At 41.4% G+C, this 25,168-nt stretch overlaps 2 protein-coding genes across 3 annotated transcripts in view; both read left to right on the plus strand.

Moving 5' to 3' along the window:
* The window catches only part of POLR2G (RNA polymerase II subunit G), a 357,869-nt gene extending 334,488 nt beyond the window's left edge, over positions 1-23,381 (plus strand). For both annotated transcript variants that reach the window (XM_044075668.1, XM_044075669.1), the window contains one exon: positions 23,164-23,381. In XM_044075668.1, the coding sequence (XP_043931603.1) occupies positions 23,164-23,334 (171 nt within the window). In that variant the 3' untranslated portion in view covers positions 23,335-23,381. The remainder of the gene's footprint in view (positions 1-23,163) is intronic.
* The window catches only part of EEF1G (eukaryotic translation elongation factor 1 gamma), a gene marked incomplete at its 5' end in the record, with an annotated part of 807,249 nt that overhangs the window by 84,037 nt on the left and 698,044 nt on the right, over positions 1-25,168 (plus strand).

Here is a 25,168-nt window from a genome sequence, read left to right on the forward strand (position 1 = left end):
TTAACAGCCAGTAGAATTAAACTTAAGGCCTCTTTGTGCCAGGGCAATTCAGATCCTGTGTCCCAACTTAAAAGAATTATGTCCTTGGTTATAGCCAATGCTCCTTCAATATTTCTGTGGGGAATTTTTAAAATCTGCCAGCTCATTACTCTCCCTTTCTCTTTCTTCCCCATCAGATTTTCAACATGTGTTGTCTACCTGAGGAAAATAATTTGAAGACTACTTGGTGTCTAAAAATTCCTAAGCAAATACTCCCAACCAAATATCCTAAACCTTTTGGACTTTGTTGCATACTTGGAGGCCATACATAATTTTTTTTGTATACTTGGAAGCCATACATATTTTCTTTCATTGTTCCCTTGTAAATTACTTTTCCAGTCTCTTACTAATCTTTTCTAACTTCCTCTGATTCTTATTGTGATCATGCAATATTTTGTGTGTCCTACTAATTATCCCTTTTTAACAGCAGATTCCTTTCCAGGTTTGACTAAAAATCCTACCACAGGAGGTATTTCACTTAAGACTCTCCCTTCCTTTTCTCTTTACTTGTACTCCGATATTTATCCCTGGTAGGGAAGGTACTCTCTGACCTGCAGTCCAAACTTCTTGGTGTCATCCCACTCTATTATCTTTCCATGTATGTTCCCATTACGTCAGTTCCTTTGCCAGTTTTCTACATTAAATTTCAGCCTTCTCTTGTCCATTTTCTGTACCCCTGTTTGTAGTCGTGTCGATTGGCAAAATCTCTTTTCTCCGTTCCCGTTTTGGCTTAGTTCTTAGAATACTTTCTGCAACTTCATGAATATAATATTCTGTATGGTAATTTATTCCCCTTGAGGATCTGCTGCAAAACTGTACACTCTCTCCTTATTTCTCGACACCCCTTCACTTCATCACCCTTTTCTGCACTGAATTATAACCGTTTGCTTGTGTTGTGTATATGAGCCTTAACTGTGCAGCTCTAAAATATCCCTTCCAATCATGTAATTTCAGATCACCTTCTCTTTTGGGAGGATCAACTTGAACTCAACCCTTGCCCTCTTTCTTCCCAGATAAATTCCTTCAACTCTCTATTATTATCCATATTTTCTTCTCTAGTTGATAAAAAAATATGCATGACCAGCATTTAAATTAAAGGGGCTAAAAACATTTTCACTGCTTGTATCTTACTGTCCGTATCTATAAAGAAGAGCTTCTAGTCCCTCAGTTTTTATATTGTCTTTTCTTTAGTCACTTCCCATATATCCTTAACTGCTGTAACAGAAGCCTTTTATAATCCATACTCCTAAATACTTCATTGTAATATGTTCCATTAAATAGTGGGTACTGCTGAACTTTTTGTGAGTATGTATATAATTTACAGCTATAGACTTTGTATTTTCTTTAATTTTATATCCCCTAATGTTCCATGACACCAACATGTCCTTTTCTGAATGTATAAAGTACAAAATTTCAGCTGCAAATAAAACCAACTTTTCCTGATTACTATACCAGTTATATCCTTGAATTTCTTAGTCCCTTATTTTCTTTGCCACTGGCACTAAATATAAAGCAGATAAAGGGAAAAGACGGCACTCCTACCTGGTTCTTCTGTTCAAACACAACTTGTGAGAGAGGAACCCTCCCACTTGCTTCAGATTCTCCATATATACTCCTAATTAACGGTATTGTATCAAGGAGTGCAGCTGCTTCAATTGCTCTACTCATAAAATCCTGGCTTATTTTGTCAAATACTTCTCTAAATGAAGACTCAATGACAGTAGTGGTATTTTTTACATTCTGCTTCTCTCTGGATCTTTGTTCTGTTCATAGGTTGGTACTAGGCTGTCGGCCCTAGGGCCTATACAAGCCTAGCCATAACAATTCTCTGGCAATTTCTTCCCACACTATTTACTTCCCTGGACCCCTGTCTAGCAGGGTGACTGACGTGATCCCTGGGATGAATTTCCTTTCTCCCATCCAATTAAGGTTCCTTTTGAAAAGGGCCAATGAGGTGCTCTGCTTGACATGTATGGGCAAGTCTATTCCAGAGTCTGGGGAGTCTCTGGGCCAGGAACTTATCCCTCCGGCATGTTTTGTTTGTTGTTGTTAATGTTGTCAAATGTTTGTTTTCCTTCCACAAAACTACAGTGGTTCATATCTATCAATTTTGATGACACTTTTGCCATTCTTTTAGCTAGTGTAGACTCACGGGAATCATGGTTTAAAATTGAATGGGCCTATATAAATCTGGGTCCTTACCCTGTTTTGGTAATACAGCCATCAGAGCATTTTTCCAAGCTGCTAGTGCTGCCTTTCCATTTAAATACAAAGTCTTCCTTGTTTTTTTTTTATAACTTTCTTTCCTCCTAACTTCCAAACTTCCATAGGGTACCATCTGTTCTTGGAGTCTTTCCTGCAGATTGATTATACTTCACAGTTTTTATCGCATCTCCTTAACTATTAGTTGTTGAGCCTCATCTTCCTGTAATCTTGGCATAATTGAGTCTTCCCAAACTATTTCTATTTGTGCTCTTTCTTGGTTTCAACATTCCTCTGCTTTATACAAATTGTCATAAAATTTACAAAATGTCTCTAGTACCTCTAGTTAATTTTCTTGTCTTGGCTGCCTATGTTTGTCAACAACTCTGTTTGCTATCTGTTGCCGGAGTCATTGTGCTAAACGTTGTGCTCTGGAGTTATCGAGACATAGTTGCTTAATAGCAGTCTTTATAAACTCGTACGTATTATACACATACTCCATTATTTTCTCTTTAACACTTTGCAGTTGCATCTCCTCTTGTTCTGTGAGATCCCCCTTATTCTGCAGTACATAAACCTTTGTCAGCCCCTTTGATTAATTCCTATTACTTCTTCACCGTATGTCTTTCTCTTTTATTTCTCCCGTTTTAAAACAGGTTTCAGCATGTAGATCGCCAGATAAATGCCCGCGAGCTACAACGTTGAAAGCAGAAGGCCGCAGCACCACTAGATCGTAGCATGGTGCAACCGAAAGAGAGAGACACTGTGGCAATCCATGCAGTCAGGAAAACCAGCAAATGGAGACATTTCCTAAAGTAGACAAGTGGGCTGTCACCTGACAGTGGAAACAGCCACGTTACACAAGTGATCGGCAGAGCAAGTGGCTAAAAAGGTCCGAACACAGTGAAAACCAAAAAGCAGCTTACCTGTTGCCCTGCACAAATATACAAATCCCCGCACACAACCCATACATTAAACCTGTCTGTGGGAAGCTGTCAGGAAAAGCCAAAGAAGCTACAGCTGCTGCTGAGAGATACAGTTGTACATGTGCACTGTCGCTAGTACAGAAGTTACAGCACCACAGGCATCCCTGCCCATACCCCCAACAGTACAGATTGTCACAGACTACCCTGAGCTTTGCAGAATATGTTTGGCCCATACACCAAATAATTGTGGCTGTCTGGCAAAGTAGTGGAACATAATTGAAGAGTGGAGTTAGAAAATGACAGACGTTTGAGTTTCAAACTTCATACCCATCAGAAAATTCATGCTAATGCAAAACCTGTTATTCTATCAACTTTCTAAGTTTGTAAGAGCAAGATGTAAAAGGTGTCCCTGTTTGTACCACTGTTTTTTTGCCATTTTCCATATTACCTACCCAAAGAGGTTGAGAGGTACGCCTGCAACAGACCGACACTGTCCTGGCAGAGCCTCTCTAGTGCAGTGGCAGGTGGAAACATGTCAACCCTGGCAATCACAGACTACCCTACCCAACAGTGCGAAAGCAACCACTGTAGAGGGGAACACTGACACAAAGGGAAGGGAAAGTATGTATGGGACACACAGGAGTATCAACCCACCTCCCAGTTCACAGAAGCATGTGTGTAATTTGGAGGCTGCCAAACCCATCCAATGGTTGTTGCAGCTGGGGTACGCAAGTATGCAGATGCATGTAGGCAGAAAAGGGTGCTACACAGAGATACATCCCTATGTAATCTCTGTCACTGAAACTGAGACTGGGCCCCACACCCTGATTGGCCAGCAGCAATAGCTGGGAGTTAAAAGGGACCTGTGCCGTACATGCAGAACCAGTGGTGCAAACAAGATGGGTAGACTCCTACTAGATTACAATCACTTGTCAATTCCACAGCTGTGTGAACTGCACATAGTAAATCCCTAGCAGGACAGGTAGTAAGAGCAAGGTGGTGTGTATACTGCTGCACAGGGCCACTGTGGCAGACGGTGCTTATTCAGAAGGGTACTACACAAGGTGATGTACAGCAACATACCCAAAGTCTGATAGTGGCCTGTACCGAAGTTGTCTACATTCTGTTCCCTGCTACACTGGATGTGATGGGTACCGAGTGGCTGTCTACTAGTAGTGTTGCCATGATGGAATCTGTGTACAAGTATATCCCAGGTCAGCTTGGCAACAGATACAGTACAGTGCCCAGCCAACGGGGCAAACCAGTGCTGGTAGTGGAAGGGCACCTCCACCATTTAGAGCCTGAAACACCCCTTAAACAGTGTTGGACATGTATTGAGCAGAGAATAAAGGCCTGCAGAGGTTGTGCCATCACTGTGCCAGGATGAGGGGGAAGAACTGCAGAAATCACTGCCACACCAGCATGGCACAGATGCAACAATAGCCCAAGTGGCTACGTTGCGAGCAAAACTATGGCAGAGGGCGGTAACCAGCAATGAATGCCCAGTCTGGTAATGCTGAATGTCCTTGGCACAGCGGATGACAATGTACTACAAGAGATGCCTTGCCATGCCACCATGTGTCGTAGCATCACCAGGGTACAACAGAGGGCACGGGCATCCATGTCCTCACCTTCAGCAACACTTGCAGATATTGATGTCAGCCAGTTTCCACTCCATAGTGGCAGCTTTATCCTTCGCAGAAAGTCTGATATGGATGGGACTGATTCCTTGGTTCTATTAACTACAGCACAAAATCTGGCAGATTTGTGCAGGTCCGACATCATACTTGGGGATGGCACCTTCCCAACATGAGCCAATATTTGTCATCAACTGTATACGTTACATGGATGTATTGGCACCCCCACCACAGCAAGGATTGTCCCCGTGGTGTACTGTCTAATGACACGGAAGTCAGTCTGCATACAACAATATATGGGGAAATAATGAAGGGTATTGCTGTAGATCAGGGATGCATCTTGGCTCCACGGTACATTGACTGATTTTGAGAAGGCAGCAATCCGTGCCAGGCTAAAGGCATTCCCTAAGAGTATTCTGAAGTGGGTGCCTATTCCATTTTGCACAGATCTGACGCCAGATCCAGCATCACCACCTTGTGACCCTGTATGGTACGGACACTGCATTTTCAATAGCCATCTGCAAGCTGATTGCGTTGGCATTCCTACCAATGGAAGATGTTATCTCCGCATTTCTGGACATTGTGGCTACCTTACCTGACTGTGCTAAGCCTATAGGTGTATTTCTGGACCATCATTATGTGAGTGGTCGACCACAGAAGTATGCATCCTGCTGCTCAGCACACCGCTGCTTGCCATCTTCCTACCCATTGAAGTTCTGGAATGTGTGTGATGCCTCTGACATGGACTTCCCACGGACTAAACTAGGTGGAGGCATGGTATCATCGACAAAGTGTTACTTGGGCACCCTACAATGCAGCTGTCCGACCTTCTGTTCTGCCACAGGAGCAGAACCTGACAGATACCCAAAGGGAGTCCATTCTGATGGGGATGCCTGTGACACCACGTAGGAAGGCTGTTGTAAGGGAGCGTCGCCTAAAGCACATCTTGCAACATAAGTGTGAGTGCAGTGATGTGCAGGATTTCCTACGCACTGTGGCACATTTCTACAAGTTGTGAATATATTTGGATTTAATCCGCACCAAGCACTACACACACCGCTTTACATGTTGTGTTAATAAAGGCTTTGCCCACAGCAGACTGATTTCACAGTACCACTTTCATGCCCACTTGGCATCCAGTGACGGCCACATGTTCGACTGATAGTCACACATGTCTGCTTCTGGGGGTGGTGCAGAGTTTATCACTATGGGGGTTTGTGTCTGCCACCTATGGTTAGGGTGCAGGGAGTTCCTCTTTTCCCACAGGGAATTGTCCACAGGCATTTGTCACTGCAGCTAAACTGCCAACCTGCCATGTGTCCACATCCAGCTGTCTCACAGGGGGATGTTGCACTGCCTAGACACCTGAATCAGTTTTAAACTCTGTTATTGTATCCCACTCACTAACTATCCCTTTTGAAGAAAGTTCTGTCCTCCCTAAAAAACTATCAGTTTTTACTACCTGTTTCTTAAAATCTCCTCTTTTTAACAGGTAGGTGGGAAAGAGCCAGTGTCTCGTTTTTATTTCATTACCCTGCATTTTCCTCTTAGTTTGTATTGGTACATGATCTGAAAAAGTTATTGAATGTGTGTTGAGGGTCTCAATTAAATGCACAAGTTCCTATGAAATGTAATTTGTATCCAGTCTAGTCTATTTATTGTACCTTGGAGAATAATATATAAATTCCGTCTGAGTTCCTACCACTGAATCCAAGTCTTCCATGCCAAATATTTTCATAAATTTCTTCAGAATTCTGCGTTTGTTATATTTTTCCCTTCTAGGTTTCCCTGATATGGTCTCACTATTGCAAATCAAATTCCATTCCCCACTTACAAGTAATAGTCCCTGCTGAAAGCCGATTATTTCTCCCAAACTTTTCCTAATCTCCATATCACTTTTTGGAGGAATATAAGGAAGAACCCATCATAATTCTCCTCCATTGCCAGTAGCCTGTTATTATCACAAATCTACCATTATTGTTTTTTACCCCCTCTTCTGTCAGTATAGGAGTCCCTCTAGCAATCAGAATTATTGCTCCCTTTTTCCTTTATCCCTGATATTCTGCTTAATATCCATCCTGAAATCCTTTTATTCTCAAATTCATATGTTCATGTTCTTTCCAAATGTGTCTCCTGCATCATTGCTGTTTGCGCTGTTATTTCTTAATAAGTTCAATACTTATTTCCTTTTTGCCTGTATCTATAAGGCCATTTACATTCCAAGATAATATGGAGTTCCCATTGTGATAAAATATATTGTTCCCACCTATTACACCTGACAGTTTTTTCAAATTTGTGTTTTCAATTTACATCTTACATGCACACTCTATTTGACAGGCTGATCTTTTTATACAGTTGATTATTATCATCTCCATGCGAGTCCATCACATTTTCAAGACTTTTCCTTTAATGAAAATGCTGAAATTCATTTTCTGAATACCCCTGTCAACTTGAACAACCACAAATACTAATGTACATTTTCAACAAATGAAGTTTAACTCTCCAGATAGGAACAATTATCCCAAATCAACACCTGCACCCATAGGCATAACCTTACCTAAATTCAAGTGTACTCTTGTTAAAGCATCCTTTACAGCCTGTGTTCCCACTTACTCTAATTGCTGTATGTTCTTTTTTATCTCTCTTCCCTTCCCAGATGTGAAAAACAACTTGCATGTGTTCAGAAAACATAAACTTTTGGCCTTAAGAAAAACTGCATTGGCTAAGTTTAAATAAAATTAAAGTGCACACTGTTCTATGAAATGCATTAAAATGTTAAGGTTGCTGGGGAGGCTGCTCTCTCGTAATTTCAGCCTTTATTTTTTTCACAGAGTTACTTGTTATTTTACCCTTAAATTTTGTATTTCCCTCAGCAAAGAATGCTCAGAACTCTTGATTAATCACTTGTACTTGCAGACATCTCATTTCCAAATAAAAATAATCAGCAATGAGAAAAAAAAAAAGATCTGTTTGCAGATTCATGAAGGAATCTTTGTAAATTTCACTCTGAACAGAATGTACAGAATTCCCATGGATAACTACCTTTGGCTACAGACTTCCTGAAACTCACTGAGAGCACTTGCTATTAGAAAACCACAATCTAATATATTTGCAGGTGCAAGATGCTTAGCATTTTTCATGGCTTCCATCATTTTGTCTTATTTTTTCAGAGAAAGGAAAGTATCTACATGTAATGTAGTCAACACATTTACACCCCACCACTATCCCAGCAGCCCATGATCACAGCATTATATTAACTTAAACTTACTTGTATTCAGCCTTTCCTCTCTTGCTATACTGTAAAGCCTATATTTTTAACAACTAAAGCAGTATTTTCATATCTTTAATGCATGCAACAGTCACTGAAAAGACTCCCCCTCCCACATTTAAAATACTCATGACTGCACACTATACAAAACTGTTTTACAACATAGCATGCAGTTTATCATGAAATGTTTTGCAGAAATACTATTAAGAACAAACATTGTTTTAATTAGTTACTACTTTTTTTCTCTTTAGGATCCTGCTAAATTAATGACAGAATGGGTTTATGCTTTACAGTCCACCACTAGTATAACAAAAATGCAGGTCTTTTCTCAGCTTCCTTTCTTTGGAAAACAATATTTCAGAAATGTAACTGATTTCATTGTCAAGGAAAACTTCCTGATCATCTCTATCTCCCAACACCAGACTCTGGTTCAAGTCTAATGTACTCCTGATTCTTTTCCTCAATTCCTGTGCTTTTTTCCGTCTCTTAAGTAGTTTCCTTTGGAACACTGGAAAATGTTTCACTAGTAAAGTCTCTGTACAAGCTTTATTGTAGAAGAATGGGAAGCCAAGTCCCTTCTGATTGTTGGCTCACTTTTTTAGATAAACATTTTAATTTCCTCAGCCTGATCTGCATCAAAAATGCATTTGATCCTCCAGGGGAATTTACTCTCTAAGACAGCTGGATGCAAAAATTTGAATCTCACACCTGTCTCTCAACATTCCATGATTGCTGAAATACATTTGATTATCCTCTGCCAGGTTTGTAGTGAATAATCATTTCCCACAAAACACTCTGCTCTCTCCAGTTATTAATGTATTTCCCTTCTGCCGCAGGTTTGTCAGGCTGAAGTCTTTTTGCTGGCGTTATTGCATCTTTACTAATACAGCTCTTGGCTGCTTTGTCATGGCCAGGTTGGAGCATACACACACTGCCCTATCAATTAACAAATCCTGCTAAAGCACACCAGTTTAATTACTTATTTTTGCTTTCATAAGATATATATGGTCTGTTGCTTCAGTTTTTCTAGTACAGCAGAAAATCTCAATCTTAGGTTTTCTTTGTGTGCTCTGTATTCTAACTTTACTTCTCTTACTGCTTCTTGAGAAGTATCATTCAGCCAGCCTTTTCTTCATTTTTTTGATTTTTTGCAGTTTTATAAATTCATCTGAATAGCTAGGTAAAGCAGCTTCTATTTATGTATTTATTTTTGCAGCCATTTGTCGTTTGAATTGATATCTTTCAGTGGTTCATTTATTTTAATCACCTATGAGTACATTTGATTTTTTGGCTCTAAATTACTGGAAGCCATATTTTGAACCAAAGCTGAAACTTGACCTGTTTTTTGCTGAACAAGATGCAGGATTCCTCACAGCCAGTGTTTCTCTTCACCTTTTTTGGTGGATTTTCTTGAAATTAAATTTCTTCTTTGGTATCAAGGCACCAGCCAATAAATGAATTTTACCCTAGCTGACAAATTCACTAGCTGTGTTTTCTCACTTTCTGCTTTAACACTGGGAGAGATGAAATTAAGTTGTTGATTAGTGTGCAACCATCTTGGAAGACCAGAGCCGTATAGGTCTTAAAGGTACAAGACAAGCAGATACCTTTTCAGGGAAGCCTCCACATTTGAGCCAAAAGGAAATGCTGACATTTAACATAGCCATTCAAACAGGGTGGAACTTGTTCATACTTACTGTGCAAAGTTAAGATGCAGCTAAGGGATCAGTCTGTGTTAGCAGACAAGGAGTTTAGAGAGGTATGTCCCCCCTCAGTGCTCATCAGGATTCTGGACAATCTGAACAGTGGCTCGGTTCAGAAACAGCAAGTGAAAATTGAACAAAAGTTCCCTAATGGACAGATAAGAGGTATTGAAAATTTCTCTATTTATACCTCCATGGGCAACCAACAGCTTTCCAGGTACTGCATGAGACTCCTGATAAAACAGCTGGTATTTGGATCTTTAGAAAAGGGATGGAGCAAACTACATATTAAAAAATGGGGAATTGTGAGAACAATATATGTAGAGAAGGAATGATGTTTAAGAGGTAGGATTTGAATGAGCCATATAATGCTCAACTGATAACTGGATAGACTGAGTGATGCATAATGTTTGCAACTACAGTTGTTTCATGGTGTCTGCGATGTATAATGTTGGGCAGTGGACTTAAAGGATGGATACAGTCTGATTCCACTGGAAGAGCCTTTTTTGTATAAATATCCCTTATGACTGTAAATTAAATGTGCTCAAAATGTACAGAGGGAGAAACTCAGGGTTATCCTAATTATGAGGGTAGACCTGCTCGCTTAGAAGTCTGGCACCATGACCCCCCCCCCCAAATTAGAGGGTGCTTTGTAGGTCAGGTTGTAAGTTTGTGGTGGAGTAGTCAGTCGCCTGTGAATGTGGTATTTGATTGAATGGCAAGTGTCTTGAGTATATTCAGGTACGTGTTATGGGTTTCATGAGTCCTGGAAGGGGGCATATAGCTTGCAAGGATATTTGTATGGGACTTTGCCTATTGTAATTTGGATGTCAAGCTAATAGTAATGTTTGACCAGCCTCAGGGTGTGTTTGTTCTTGATTAAATAGAGACTTCCCCTTTTTTGTCCCTTGCTGTGCATTAGGTGGTCTAAATGTGTGGAAGACATTATAGACCTGCACTGCCCAGGATGCTCTCAGTGGCTTTGAACCAAGTCTCAGCAACTGCAGAAACGTCTCCTTTCTCCAGGATGAGGAGAGGTTGCAGATGTAGTGTTTTGTTTAGGCTCTTGGCATTGAGAAGTAACACCTTTAGATTTTCTCTGGTTGGTTTTGCTCTGTCCGAAGATCAGGTTGCTAGTGCCTAAAAAAGGCACTATGGGGGGGAGGACAAGGCTTTTGCCAGTGTACAAAAGCTTAGAGGGGAAAGGTGCAGACCATCCTTGGCAGGGCAAGGGTAGTCTGTCAACCATATTCTCCCTGGCTGACAAATATTGTATTCTACAACAAAAAGGGCTCACAAATAGGCTCTAAAAGTAAACAAATTAACTTTATTGGGAAAACAACAACCGATAAGCGCTTTCATTCCAAATGAACTTCAGACCTAGCTGCAAAAACAAAGCAACACCATATGTACACTTTATTGAAACCACATGATCAGTTACATCAGTGATTTAACCCTTTCCTACTCAAAAACAATTTTAAAATTCTCTCTGCCATTAATTCCTGGATACACACATGCATTTAACCTAACCTGACAGCAATATTCTTTCCAGTCTAAATCATCTTCAGCATCCCACCTAGAATGGTCATTTTTAACTTGATCAGTAACTGTGAAATTGTAAAACATCTTTCTGCTAAGCTGGCACAAAAGAGTATGCTTAGCCAAAGCATTAGTAAGTTCCTGTCTTTCTACCGCTCTTAGCTGTTCATAAATTTTAGAGTAAAATCCACCAGTAGTTCTTCCTATATAAAAAACAGAACAAAGTCTACATGAAAGTATGTAAACTACATATTTAGACTTGCTGTCATATCTATTTAATAAGTTAATTTCATAATTTTAGCTGCCACCACTATCTTTTGCCCTTTTATAATGTATTTGCAATAACTACAATTATTGCATTTAAATATTCCCTTTGTTCTTCGCGTTTCACTGTTGCAGTCATTACATTTGTGTTATCTGCTTGCAGGTAGCCCTCAGTTGGCCTGATTAACAAAGTCTTGGGTCCTTCGTCGGTTGCTGTCTCTTCCGTGACATCAGGTAGTCAGGGGTATAAAACATGCAGCCACCGTCATTACATCAGTCTTTCTTGCCGTGCGGTGCCCGAAGGAGAAGTGGTTTGTGCCAGTCGGCAGACTCCTGAAATTTTCGTTTTCAAGTTTCAGAACCGAAGTCTTCAACTAAAAGCTAAGTACCCCATTGGGGAAACTTTTTGTTGCTCTAAACCGATGTCAGTAAAAGCAAATAAAGCATTTTTTGTGGAAAGCAAATACCTCATAAAGATTTTCATTCGTACTGTATTCCTTGCCTAGGCCTTGACCACGACGTACCTCGCTATCGGTTTTGTGCCTTATTTAAACCACGAACTATCCGTCTGTATATTTGCACTTCTAAATTTTTTGGTGCTCTGTTCAATTATCCTGATATGTCTTCGATAAGCCATCCGACTACCGACATTCCGAAGAAATGCAAAGATAGACAGAGACAGGCCACCCAGTTCGTCGGTACTCAGTGAGGCGCTTTCGCAGCCCGTGATACCCACCACTTCAGATTCACAGGCCTCTACTGAGACCCATGCGGAGTCCGGTAGGCCGCGAGATGCTTCAACTGTGGAGCCTGCGGATGTTCTACCTTCGATGGGTCTGTAGCCGCTGTGCAGGCACCGGCTTCTGAGGGTGTATTCAGGCCTACTGACTTGCATATTAAACCGGTACCATCTTCTTCTTGAAGGCCTAAAACTCGAACCATACCTAGAAAACTGACGCCCAGACCGCATGGTCAGGCCTCTATGCCTAAAGAACAAATGATAAGAATGACTGAGAATGACTGAAGACCTTATTACTTTAATCAGGGGAAGCTAACCTTCCCTCTCTGAGACACAGGACTGAGTTTGCTTATGATACTTCTGACCGGGATTCTGAAATTTCTGTTTCCTCTGATGACCAGGATTTACCCTTATCTACCTATGAGGATTCTGATGCTGAGGACGCTCCCCTCCCCCCCCCAGAGGATTTCTCTTTTGGCGAAACCTTGCATATTCTCAAGGAGCTTTTTCGTTGGGAAAGTCAGGATTTCTCTGATTCTAAAAAGAGGCTTAGGGATTTCTTACTCCTGCCCCAACACAGGCCTTTAGCTATAACTCCTGTACTGGACATTGTTGATGATGCCTTTTTGGAATCTAGCATGGCCCCTGACTCTTTACCTCCTGCTTCCAGAAAACCTGATAGATATTACAGGGTTTCTGACTCTCACAAGTTTCTTTTCAAAAATCCTACTGCGGATCCTGAAACCATTTCACAGGGACCCAAGAGCATTACAGCTACTACTGCCAAAAATCCTACTCCCCTGATAGAGACTCCAGGGCGCTGGATAGATGGGGTAAGAAGGTATACACTGCAACTTTGGCCATTAGGGCCTTGAATTGCTAGTTTTATATATTAAAGTATCAGCTGCATATTATTGGATTGCTTAAACACAAAATTATGTTGACTCCTGATTATGCTGAAAATAAGGATTTACAGGATTTTTATGCTTTCTGCTGAACAAGTTGGTAAACATACATTGCAGTGTGGTTTTGATTCACTAGAAGCATCTTGCAGGGCTGCGGTAACTGGGTCTGTACTTAGAAGGCATGCTTGGCTTAAGGAGCAATCCTTGCCAGATTATGTTAAAGTGAAATTACTGGATGCTCCCTTAAATCAGGGCCACCTGTTTGGCAACAAGACAGAAAATGTTCTTAAAAAGATGGAGGAATAAGCTAAATCTGTGCAAACTGTTAAATATTTTTTTACAAGTACAACCTCCAAGATTTAGTAGGCATTGGCCTTCTAAGAATTGGTCCTTTTCTGCCTCTTCCAGGCCTTCTCAGTCCAAACCCAGATCCAGCAGAGCACACAGGCTTCAGTCCCAGGCGAAGCACAGGACTAAGAAGTGGGGGGCCTCCACTTCCAAATTTGGGAGTAATAAAACTCCCCCCTATGTTAAACTGTCTCAAATTACTTCTTTTTAAAACTTCCAAGCACTTCTCAACTGACTGCCCCACTGGGGGGAAAGATTGCACTTCATGCAAAGAACTGGGGACTCATTACCCAGGACAAATGGGTTTTAAATATAGTGTCCCAAGGATACAGAGTTCACTTACACATGTCACCAACTCCAAGCGGTTGGCCGGATCTACCTCCAACGCAGTGGGTAAAGGCCCAAAAGCAAGTACTCTCTCTCTCTCAAGCATAGGGGCTATTCAGTTGGTACCAGAAGAGAAATAGGGACAAGGTTCCTACTCGAGATTTTTCCTGGTACCCAGAAAAGACAATTTATGGCGTCCTATCCTGGACCTGCCTACTCTAAACAACTTTTTGGTGATTCCAAAATTCAAGATGCTGACTCTTCACCAGTTGCTTCCTATGCTAAGCAAAGATTCCTGGTTGGCAACACTAAATTTAAAGGAAGCATACCTGCACATCCCAATCAGGGAGTATTGCAGAAGATACATACGCTTCAAAGCAGGCTACACGCACTGTCAGTTCGCTGCACTGCCCTTTGGCTTATCTACTGCACCCAGGGTATTCACAAAATGCCTAGCTCCAGTCATTGCATTTTGCAGGCAAAGAAATATTCAAATATACCCATACCCGGACGATTGTTTAATTCAGGCAGAAAACCATGACATACTTTTGAATCATCTGGCTTTTGTACAGAGGGTGCTAGCTTTTCTGGGGTACACCGTAAACAAAAATAAATCACACCTTTTACCCTGTCAACAAATTATATTCCTGGGAGAAAGTTTGAATACAACTTCCCAGATGGCTTCCTCACTTGACAACCTACTTCAAACAAGTGGTCACAAAAACCCTGCTATCTGCAAGGCAAATACTACAAGCCTTGGGGTTCATGGCCTCCTGCATTCTTGTAATTCCATATGCAAGACTGCATATGAGGAAACTACAGTGGTATCTAAAAAGCCTATGGTGTCAACATTCTCAGGATTTAGAATCAATGATTCCTATCATTCCTTGTCTACGCTTAGAGTTCCTTTGATGGGCAGAGGCCTGCCACCAAAACAAGGGACTACCATACACACTATCCCCTGCCGCCCAAACCCTAACAACAGACACATCAGACTATGAATTGGGGGGGCGCACCTTGCAGGGAAGTGCATTCAGGGCAAATGGAACCCAATTCAAATGCACCTTCACATCAATCATAAAGAAATATTAGCTGTACACAATGCTCTGACAGCCTTCAAGGACCACATTCTTCCAGGACAGTTAATGGTAAAGACGGACAATACCACTGTTATGTACTACATAAGCAAGCAGAGGGGCAGACTAGCCATGGCATTGTGGAACACAGCCTTGAGCTACCAAGTACATCTACAAGCTCAGTTCCTGCCAGGAAAACTAAATATACTGGCAGATGGACTAAGCAGAGCCCTCATGGACCCACACGAGTGGAAACTGGAACCAAGGATTTTCAACATGTTGACAAGCAAATGCGGGAGCCCAGATATAGACCTGTTTGCCTCCCACCAGAACTATCAATTGGAAAAATTTTGTGCAAGGACTCCCCACAGACAAGCTTGGAAGGTGGATGCTCTGTCCTTCAGCTGGAAAAACCTATCAGTTTATGCCTTTCCTCCTCTGCCTCTGCTCTCCAAAGTACTACTAAAGATCAAGCAAGACAAACCAAGGATGATTTTGATTGCACCAGCCTGGCCACACCAACACTGGTGTACCCCCTCCTGCACAGTGTGTCACTGTTAGCCCCATGTCACCTTTCTCAGACTCCTACACTGCTCTCTCAGCAGGAGAACCAGATTCTGCACCCTCAGCTTCAAACACGGTACCTAGCAGTCTGGCTAATTACCTAAGCTCTTTTTTACCATCCGTCAGTAAACCAGTGATGGATGTCATTTTAGAGGCAAGGAGGCCTAGTACTAGAAAATCTTATGCTGAAAAATGGAAAAGATTCTGTGCCTGGAACCAGTCTCAAGGGATGAGCACAGCAGTGCCCAAGTTACCTCAGATTTTACAGTACTTAACTGAGAAGCTTCACAAGGGCTTGTCTTTTTCCTCAATAAAAATTCACGCCTCAGCCATTTCAGCTCATTATAACATAGAACCTTCCCTCTTCCACTGCCCAAGCAGTTCCTCAGAGGGGCCAAAAATTTAAGACCACCCAGGAGAGCTCCAACTCCAGCCTGGGACCTTAACTTTGTATTGGAGAAACTCACCCTTCCTCCTTTCGAGCCAGCTGCTACTGCAGATTTAAAATTCCTTTCTTGGAAAACAGCTTCCCTTTTAGCCATCACTTCAGCAAGAAGGGTATCTGAATTACAGGCCCTTATGGCAGTGGAGCCTTTCATCATCTTTCATGCGGACAGGGTGTCCCTCAGGACCAATCTCTCTTTCATGCCAAAGGTGGTATCCAGTGTTGCCTTTAGTCAGTCCATTCATTTGCCTACCTTATTTCTTAATCCGCAGAACAAAGGGAAACGGATACTGCACTCCTTGTATGTGCACAGACAACTTAGATTCTACTTGGACAGGTCTAAACCTCAAAGGAAGTCTGAACAACTGCTGGTGGCATTTGCTGCAGGGACAGAGGGGAGGGTTATTTCAAAGTGAACCCATCTCCAAATGGATAGGCCATTGCATTCATTTCTGCTATAAGCACCATGGAAAAACCTGTCCCACAGGGGATCAGATCCCACTCAACCAGGGCTGCATCTACCTCTACAGCCTTTCTCAGAGGCGTACCTACCAGGGACATCCTAGAAGCTGCTACCTGGAGTTCTGTACATACTTTCACCAAGCATTACCATTTGCCAATCCAATTTTCTCTAAATCCAGAGCTGGCTTTGCCACTGCAGTTTTGCAGGGCCTTATAACTGGTCCTAATGCTATCTAAATTCCTTCTCCCATTCTTAGCTTTGGGAATCTACCCAAATGTAATGACTTCCACAGTGGAAACACTAAGAACATAGTACAGTTGTGTACACTTAATGTAGATGTTCGAGTGTATTCACTGTTGCAGTCCTGGTTACCCTTCCTCCAGCCTCCTGACTTCGTTTGGCTACTCTTTTCTCCTTTTCAATGCTTAAAAGCTTTTTGGTGTATTTGCTTTTTAGTTTGAGGTATAAACTTGTATATTTAAAGATTTAACTACTTCCCATTGGGGGGGCACCTGACATCTGGGGCAAGAAAAACTGATGTAATGACGTCGGCTGCATGTTTTATACCCCTGATGACCTGACGTCACGGAAGAAGAGACAGCAACCGACACAAGACCCAAGACTTTGTTAATCAGGCTGACTGAGGGCTACCTGCAAGCAGATAACCCAAATGCAATGACTGCAGCAGTGAATACACTCGAACATCTAAGTGTACACAACTGTACTTTCTTAATATTTTTTTATAGCTTCTACTACTTTAAAAACATTCTTTCAAGTATTTTTCCCCTTTTTGTTACAAAAATAGGGACTTCTGCTATTATCTTACTAATCTCCTGAAAAATCATTTTCAGTTATTAATTGTTCTCTCTTCGAATGATACCAGACACAAAGCAAATTGTTCTATTTGTATTGTGACATCATCTTTGGAAGGTAGAGTACTGCCTCAGTGCTTGGTTTATACCTGCCTGGGATACACAGTCCAAAAGCTCCATCATGTCTGTCTTCATGTAGTCCAGGGAGGTACTTCTCAGGTTTACCCCCACTTGGACTATGATACTACATTGTAGTTCAGCAGGCTGAGGACAAGCATGATGTGACAGATCTTGGCCCCTGATAGGTAACTGACCATGACTCTCGTTATTCAGCCTGGTGAGTGGAACATTTGTGCAGCTGCAATGGAGTCTCCTAAAACCCAAGATATTCGGTTGTGTGGTGGCTTGCCATATGGGCTTAAGAGTTGAAATGCTGCGAGATGTGATGTCATTTTAGCGGTTTGTTTGGTAGAGTGCTTTTGAGGTTGCAGCGGATCTTTATTGTGGGTGCAATGTCTGAGCCCTTTGAGGTTTGGGGAGGATTGCATTTAAGAGAGTCAGTGCATGTAAACTTGTTTGTCTGGTCTGTGTTGTGTGTGTGATGGGTGATGTATTTCTATTACTGGCAACTTATTTGGTATTAAAAGTGCTGGTATGTGAGAGACTTGCCTCCAGTGATACAGTGTATTACATCTCTGAAATGCTGTATTAGTTTAAGAATTAGCTGGCTGTCGGTAAATATGAAACTTGAGTGGACAGATAGATTTGTGACCTTTGACCTAGGAAAGAAGGGCAGACAAGTGTCAAAGCAAAGCGTTTCCAAATAACTTGATAAGTGCATTGTTTTGCTGTGAGAAGCATACGAAGAACATCCAAGGGCATACTAGGACGCATTCGTAGGACAATTGCCACTTCAGCCATTCTCTTTACAAATGTCTGTGCGCTAAACGTTTGTGAGGTAGCCACCTATTTATCTGTCACCACACTTTTTCCAAGACACTACTATATTTCTGCAGTGCAGGTTCAGTGTGAAGAGGTTAGGCCTGCAGTCCAGCAAGGGCTTGTCTAGGGGGTTCGACAGGATGACTTTGCTGTTTTACCATCTCCTCATACCAGCTGTAGCTATGGGAGTCTTCCCTTGTATCAGGAATTGTACTGCAGCAGTGATGCATACTAACAGCATAATAAAAATGAGTGCATAGCTTACCGTAACAGTAGTTCAAGTAAGATCACTGGTGCAGTGCAATCTCCCTTCCTCCTTCCCCTCTTTTGCCAGAACAAGCCTGTAGCTGTAAAGGGTTAATGGGACAGCAAGAGCTGAGGGAAGTTTTCCTCCTCTTGCCTGTTGCTGCTTTTCACGCTGATACCCAAGGACAGGGTATTATATTTGATAATCTCCTGAATGTGACTTTTCCATTATGATTGAAGGCCCTTCTGTCCTCAGGGCATAGCCACCTTTTCATTTGCAAAATAAATAAATAAAATAAAAAATAAAGGATTGCATGGGTGGGTTGCCTCTTATTTGCAACGCAAACATGCATACTGGTGTGGGGAAGAGTCAGCTCATATCATTACATCTACAGAGCTCTTGGAGTTGGAAAAGCCAGGTGGACATCCAGCTGCATCTAATTCCCATATGTCAGGAATTATGCTACAAAAGCAACCCTACTCAGAATTCTTTATTTTTGTATTTATTTTGTAATTTGTATTTATTGAGCAAAGTAGAGCACTGATCCTACTGGACCATTTTCAGGCTCAGAATAGGGATATGCTGTTTCCAGTCAGGTCAAAAATAATACATAACAGTTACTCCATAATGTTATTGTCCAACAGAATGTACATTTTTAAAAATTTACACACACAAGTCAAAGTAGTTGGACAGAATATACAGTGTTTAAACAGTTACTATTACTATGTAATAATGTAGAGCATAAGCCGAGAAGGGGGATTTTGGGGTGGATTTGTGCGACTACCATTAAGGAAGCATTTACATTTTGCTTGTTTGAAAAAGGACTTTAGTTCTAAATGAACATTAGGAAATGATGCAATAGATTTTATATATGGAGGATTGTTGCCCAGGTCTTCAAGGAAAGGATAAAGAAGGGATTCTCAGAGTGTAGTTTTGAATGAGACCCTGAAGTTTTGAAGTATGTGCTGGGAAGGATCAAAGGTTGTAGGGGTGGTTTTGTCATATAGCCTGCTTACCAAGAACAGGCATGTGTTAAGGTTTGTGAGCTTGAAGATTATGCTTGACACACACACACACACACACACACCCTTGGGGAGGAGCTTATAAGCACTTTGGATGATTACAACATGCATGGATATTATGCCTTCATTCCTAGTACCATCCTGACGAAGGACCACAAGTTTTGCCCTTGGTGTCTGGATGCAAGTCAAGCACAGTACCAGTATTCATCTGTTTCCCCATCTACTGAACACAGTATTCTTCAGTGCTTGACTAATCAAAGACTGTTATGAGAAGTTGAATAGGCCAGATATGCCAGGATGTACAAAATGTATAAATTATCTCATAGGTTTGATGACCTTGGACTTGGTCATAAATTGCATTGGGGGGCTTTGCCTGCCATATGCAATTGTTTGTTTTAGTTGTTTCAGTCTAGTCAGCTTGACCTAACTTAGCTTTAGTTAGAGCATCTTCAAACTGTCATATGTCTGATGCTTTTTTTATTGCAGTCCTTCCCACTACTGGTTTGGGGTTTCTTCTTCTGTGGCACACCGTCCTCCATGAGCCATTATATCTCCTCAGTCTGCTTGAAATATTCCGCGTTAACTGGTCTAACCCTCCTTGATGGGGTTGCTAGCTCACATACCAAAGCTTGTGAGTAAGGATGTTATATGGGGGATGGAGGACTAGAGAACCACCATAGTGTCACACAGAGTTGCTTGGGCGACAGTGCCATTCAGTCCTTCCTGCATGCCCAGCCCGGTAGTCATTCTTTGTTCTATTTTCCACCAGAGTAGTGAGTGACCTACCCATTCCAGCAGATTTCCCATTACTCCTAACCCAAAACAGATGTGAGCATACAAAGCCTTTTCATTCCTGGCTTCTCCCATGCCTTTTACAGCAGGTGACTGAGCTGCTAATCAAATTTTGGATAGCTGTATTGTAGTCAGAGGTTTATCCAGCTATATCAATGGAGCTGGGTATACCATACCCATTTCTGACTGATGCACAGAGGTGCTGACATCTGAACTTCCACTGTGTTGTACCAGTCTGCATCCACATACTGTTAATAGAAAGAACTGTTATTGAATGCTCAGTTCTTCCCTTCCAGCAAATGAGGCTTGTTCTCACACCGGAGGTGTTGGCATTGTGGCTTGTGTCCAGCCCCTGTGGTGTTGATTTCAGATCACTGCAGGTCATAATTTGTTGAAGTTATGCAAGTCTGCCTTAATTCACCAAAGCTGATTGACTTTTGTAGCATAGGTTCCTGAAAAAACAGTACATCTATAATGTATTGGGAGCAAATAACTAATGAGGGAACTTAATCGAATGGGAAGAGGCCAAATCAAAGTTTGGACTGTGGGTTAGTGACTAGACTCTTCATACCAAGAACTGTTAACAGAAAATGGAGTGTGAAATTGGGGAGTGCTAAGTGAAAGACCAGCTATAGTAAAATTTGAGTCTAGAACATAAACAGCTGTTTAAAAAAAGATAATTAGTAGGGCCTTTCAAATACTGCATGATAACGCAAATAATTGGAGGATGTTAAAAAAGACTGGGAAAAAGAGAATGGAAAGGCAATTTTCTAAGTAACATCAAAGGACATCTGAATGGCTCCAAAGTATGCAACCAAGTCCAGAAGGTTTAGGATTTTTGATAGCAGTATTTGCATAGGTATTTCTATACCCTAAGCAGATGTTTTTAATCAGGTAGGTGGTAAATTCTGGAGGCGTGATGCAGGTTGCCACCTCTTGTGATGCTAAAAACCAGACCAAAGCCATGTCCCCTGCTCTACCCATGATTCTGCCCAGGCCCAACCCATATCCACCCACATCCATGCCTGAAGTCAATGCATATCCTAGATTTATCAAGGCAGAATATCCATTTTTCATTTCCTAATCTACATTGTGTTACTCTTTCTTTTTTGTAGAGCATCTCAGACTCTACTGCTTCATTTTAGCAATGCTTTTTGTGAAAAAACAGACACTGGCTATTTTTTCATAAACTCTAGCACTCTGTCCATGCTTCTAAACAGAATACTAGAGTTTATACAGTGTTTTACGGACTACCAAAGAATCATTTTGATTTCTGGATTTTCCAGAAAAATACCATATATGTAGCAAGCCTAGTGTGATAGGAAAGAGAGAGGTAATTGGGCATGTGTTGGCAGAGTATAAAAATTCCCTACAGAGTTTTGTCAAAAATGTTGAGGGAGTAAATTGTTGCGACTAAGGAAGTTATTCTTTTGAGCTGAAACATGGGCTCTGAATTGTTAACATTCACGCCTCCAGAATTTACCACCTACCTTACTAAGCTTAATGCTGCTAGTTGCCAACAAAGAAATTATTACAGAACAAAAATCAAAATCTGATGAAATAAATGTACTGGATATTGAAAATGAGAAAAAAGAACGTGAGGTGGGATCCTTAGAGAGAGGAAATAAATTGCATAGAAGCAAATTAAATCTGTGCAGAATAAATTTCAGGAGTGTGGTGTAAGTGAAGGAATAGCACCATTTATGTAATGTCTGAGTGAATGGTTATTAAACATGTATGCTGCAAGAAAATTGTGTTACTATGATTTATTATAGCAATAACCCACGCCTGGGTGTGGGTAATGCTGGATTTACCCATGGTTAGCGTGGTTTGGTCCCGAGGGCGAAGCCCGAGGGACCAAACAAAGCCAACCGTGGGTAAATCCAGCATTACCCTCACCCAGGCGTGTTATTATTATACAATGACATTATTTAAGAAAAGAAATAATTACTTTTCTTAAATAATGGCATTGTATAATGCCCCTTTACTGCCCTTCCGCAGCTGTCTGGTATTCTGCGGCAGTTCTGATGTACTGCGCGCCTGCGCAGTACATCAGAGTTGGCAAAAGCAACGGAGAACGCAAGATCTCCGTTGCTTTTTTTTACTGTTTCGCTATGTTAAATGGGTTTAACATAGCGAGACAGCTTTAAAATAAGCAACGGATATCTCCGTTGCTTACTTTAAAGCTGTCTCGCTATGTTAAACCCAGTTAATATAGCGATACAGCTTTAAAAAAAAAAGCAACGGAGATCGCAAGATCTCCGTTGCTTTTTACACACTGTCGCTATGTTAAAGGAGTTTAGCATAGCGAGACAGCTTTAAAAAAGCAGCGGAGATCTCCGTTGCTTTTTTTAAACCTGTGTCGCTATGTTAAACTCTTTTAACATAGCGAGACAGTGTTTTATACTAACGGAAAAAGTCCGGGCGACCGGACCTTTTTCCGTTGGTATATTGAGGGATTTACAACGGGCACGCTGGTTGGGCTGGCCAATCAGCGTGCACGTTTTAGGGGAGGCATTGTATAATTTCTTTTATGCTAATGTAAGTGTACATGTGTCAGTTTTAGTTGTGATCTGATGTAGATGTTTATTAAAAAATAGATCTTACAGGTAAGTAATTCGCATTATTATTGTCATATTTCTGCATACAGCTGTTGAGGTGCACAAGTATGATTTTTTTTTTGTTTTCAAAATATTCCATTTATATCCCATATCCTGCTTATATATTTGGTCATGACAACAGCGTGGTCTGAACTCTTCCCTGCTCTGCAGTTTTGTTAGCAATCCACAAGGATATCTGTACTGCCAAGTCTGATTTAAACCAGAGACTTATTTGCTTTAAGTTTCCATTAATTTGCTTGAATCTTGTTTACTACTAACTTCTCTCTCCTTCTCTAATTACAGGCCTTGTCAGCTAAATCAGATTCCTCTGTCCTGGACAACTTCTGCACAGTTGGCAAGATAACTGTAATATTTGCTTTGAGAACTACAATTGATCCAGAATTGGTTGTACCATGGAACGTTTGTTATAAAACGTTCTGTCCGTATTTACACTTTGTTCTTACTATCTTGTAAAATGCTGTTTAGTTTGTTTTGTAATAAAACTGTTAAGTTGGAGCTCATATCAAATTTGTATATTTTCTTTGCTTGAGTTTTTACATTTTTCTGAAAAAGGTTAATAAAATAGTAACTCCCACTAAGTGTTCATCACCACCCCCCACCCCCATGACTGGGTTGACGCACCTTATCTGGGACATCTTAATGTACCTCTAATATAGAGTTGACATCTTTGTGCCATCTTCAGTTCTTTCTTGTAGAGTGCAAGTTTGTTCCAAAATTGTCTTAATCTGTATCAGTCTAGTTGTATAAAAAGAAGAGCATTGAAAGAGAAGTAGCCTTTAGAAGACTTTCTTTTGTAGTAGAAAAGAAACCTATTGTTTGTGCACAGACATGTAGGAATGGGACTATCAGACATGGAGGTGTAGGGTTTCTCTGCTTCTAAGAAAATTACCAGATGTGGTTGTAAATGCTAGTACTCCACATCCAGTCATTTGTGCCTGCATCCAGGAAATGGCATAGCTGACTGTAAGAGGAAGTCCATCAGGTGTACTAGACCAAACAGCAGCAGCAGGCAGATGTCCATCCCAAAAAGAAAAAAGGGAAGCGCATCCATATGGAGGAGAGGAAGCTTAATGAACTTTCAAGTTCATTGGACACCCTAGGTCTGAGGGCATCAGATGTATGGTGATGCAGCCTCTGGCCCCGATGTGTATTACCACCTAGACCTCTAACTTTACCTGTCTGGGGGATATCATGCCTTCCATCCACAGCACATCCCACCATACTGATGGCCAAGACAAATTACCTACATTAGACTTCAGCCCTCCTGATGTCCACTTCAGAATGTCATTTGATTATCAGGAAAGAGAAGGGTGAAATCCCAAGACTTCTTAAAGATAATGCCAGTGATCTCAAACCAGAATCCGGAGATGTCACCCCAGAAGTCACAAATCTTAGATAGGCATCCATCCCCTCATATAAGCCCACTTCACATGAACTAAAAATGCATGTTTGCAAGTCTTCTCGCCATGGCCCAACCATCCTGTCCCACCCCCACCCCCTCACAGACTGGAAAAGGTTGTGTCAGCGTTTTAGTTCCTACATAACTTGTAGCTAGATTCCAAGCTGCAACCTTGTATGTGTCTGTGCTTGTTTGTGAGCCCCCCCCCCCCCAGCACATTGTAGGAAGAACAAGAGCTCCCCAGTGAGAGAGACAAACTCCTCTGATTCCAGGGAGGAGGAACTGGATTGCATGCCACAACATTCATCTCTTCTTGCATATGACACAGTAAAGACAATTCAGCAGTTGATTCGCCAGCCTTGGAAGTGCCATTTAGGACCTTGTGTCAATTAAGAGAGAATAATTCAAGTTGTAGTTTCAGGAAGTCTGTGCATCCCAGAAGAGATATTGGAACCTTCTAGGTCTTGTGTACCCCCAAAGCCATTGGCTACCCTTCCAATGTAGGAAGCCCCTTTTGGATGTTTTCCAGACAGCATCATTGGAGCAAAATATTCTTCAAAATGACAGGGAAAACAGTTTACATGACTAGTTTGAGAAAAAAAAATGTACACTTCAGCAGCCGTTGCCTTCAGTGGCCTAAATATTTAAACCCATACTCTGAAGTATCACAAACATATCAAGCAACTCAAAGATAGTTGTGAGGAAGTGCAGGGTGAAACCTTGAAAGCAACTGTAATCATCCAAGCCCAAACTATTCTGTAGCTTGGAAAGCGCGCCATAAAATGATAGTTATGATGTTTTATTTATGTAGCATCCAGAGCTACTGCATTATGATCAGTTATCAGGAAATATATTTTGGTGGGGGACTCACTCCCACTCCAATAATGT

The sequence above is a fragment of the Protopterus annectens genome, chromosome 6.part1 (genome assembly GCF_019279795.1).
Source record: "Protopterus annectens isolate FY-2018-M chromosome 6.part1, PAN1.0, whole genome shotgun sequence".
In the NCBI taxonomy this organism is placed as follows: Eukaryota; Metazoa; Chordata; order Ceratodontiformes; family Protopteridae; genus Protopterus; species Protopterus annectens.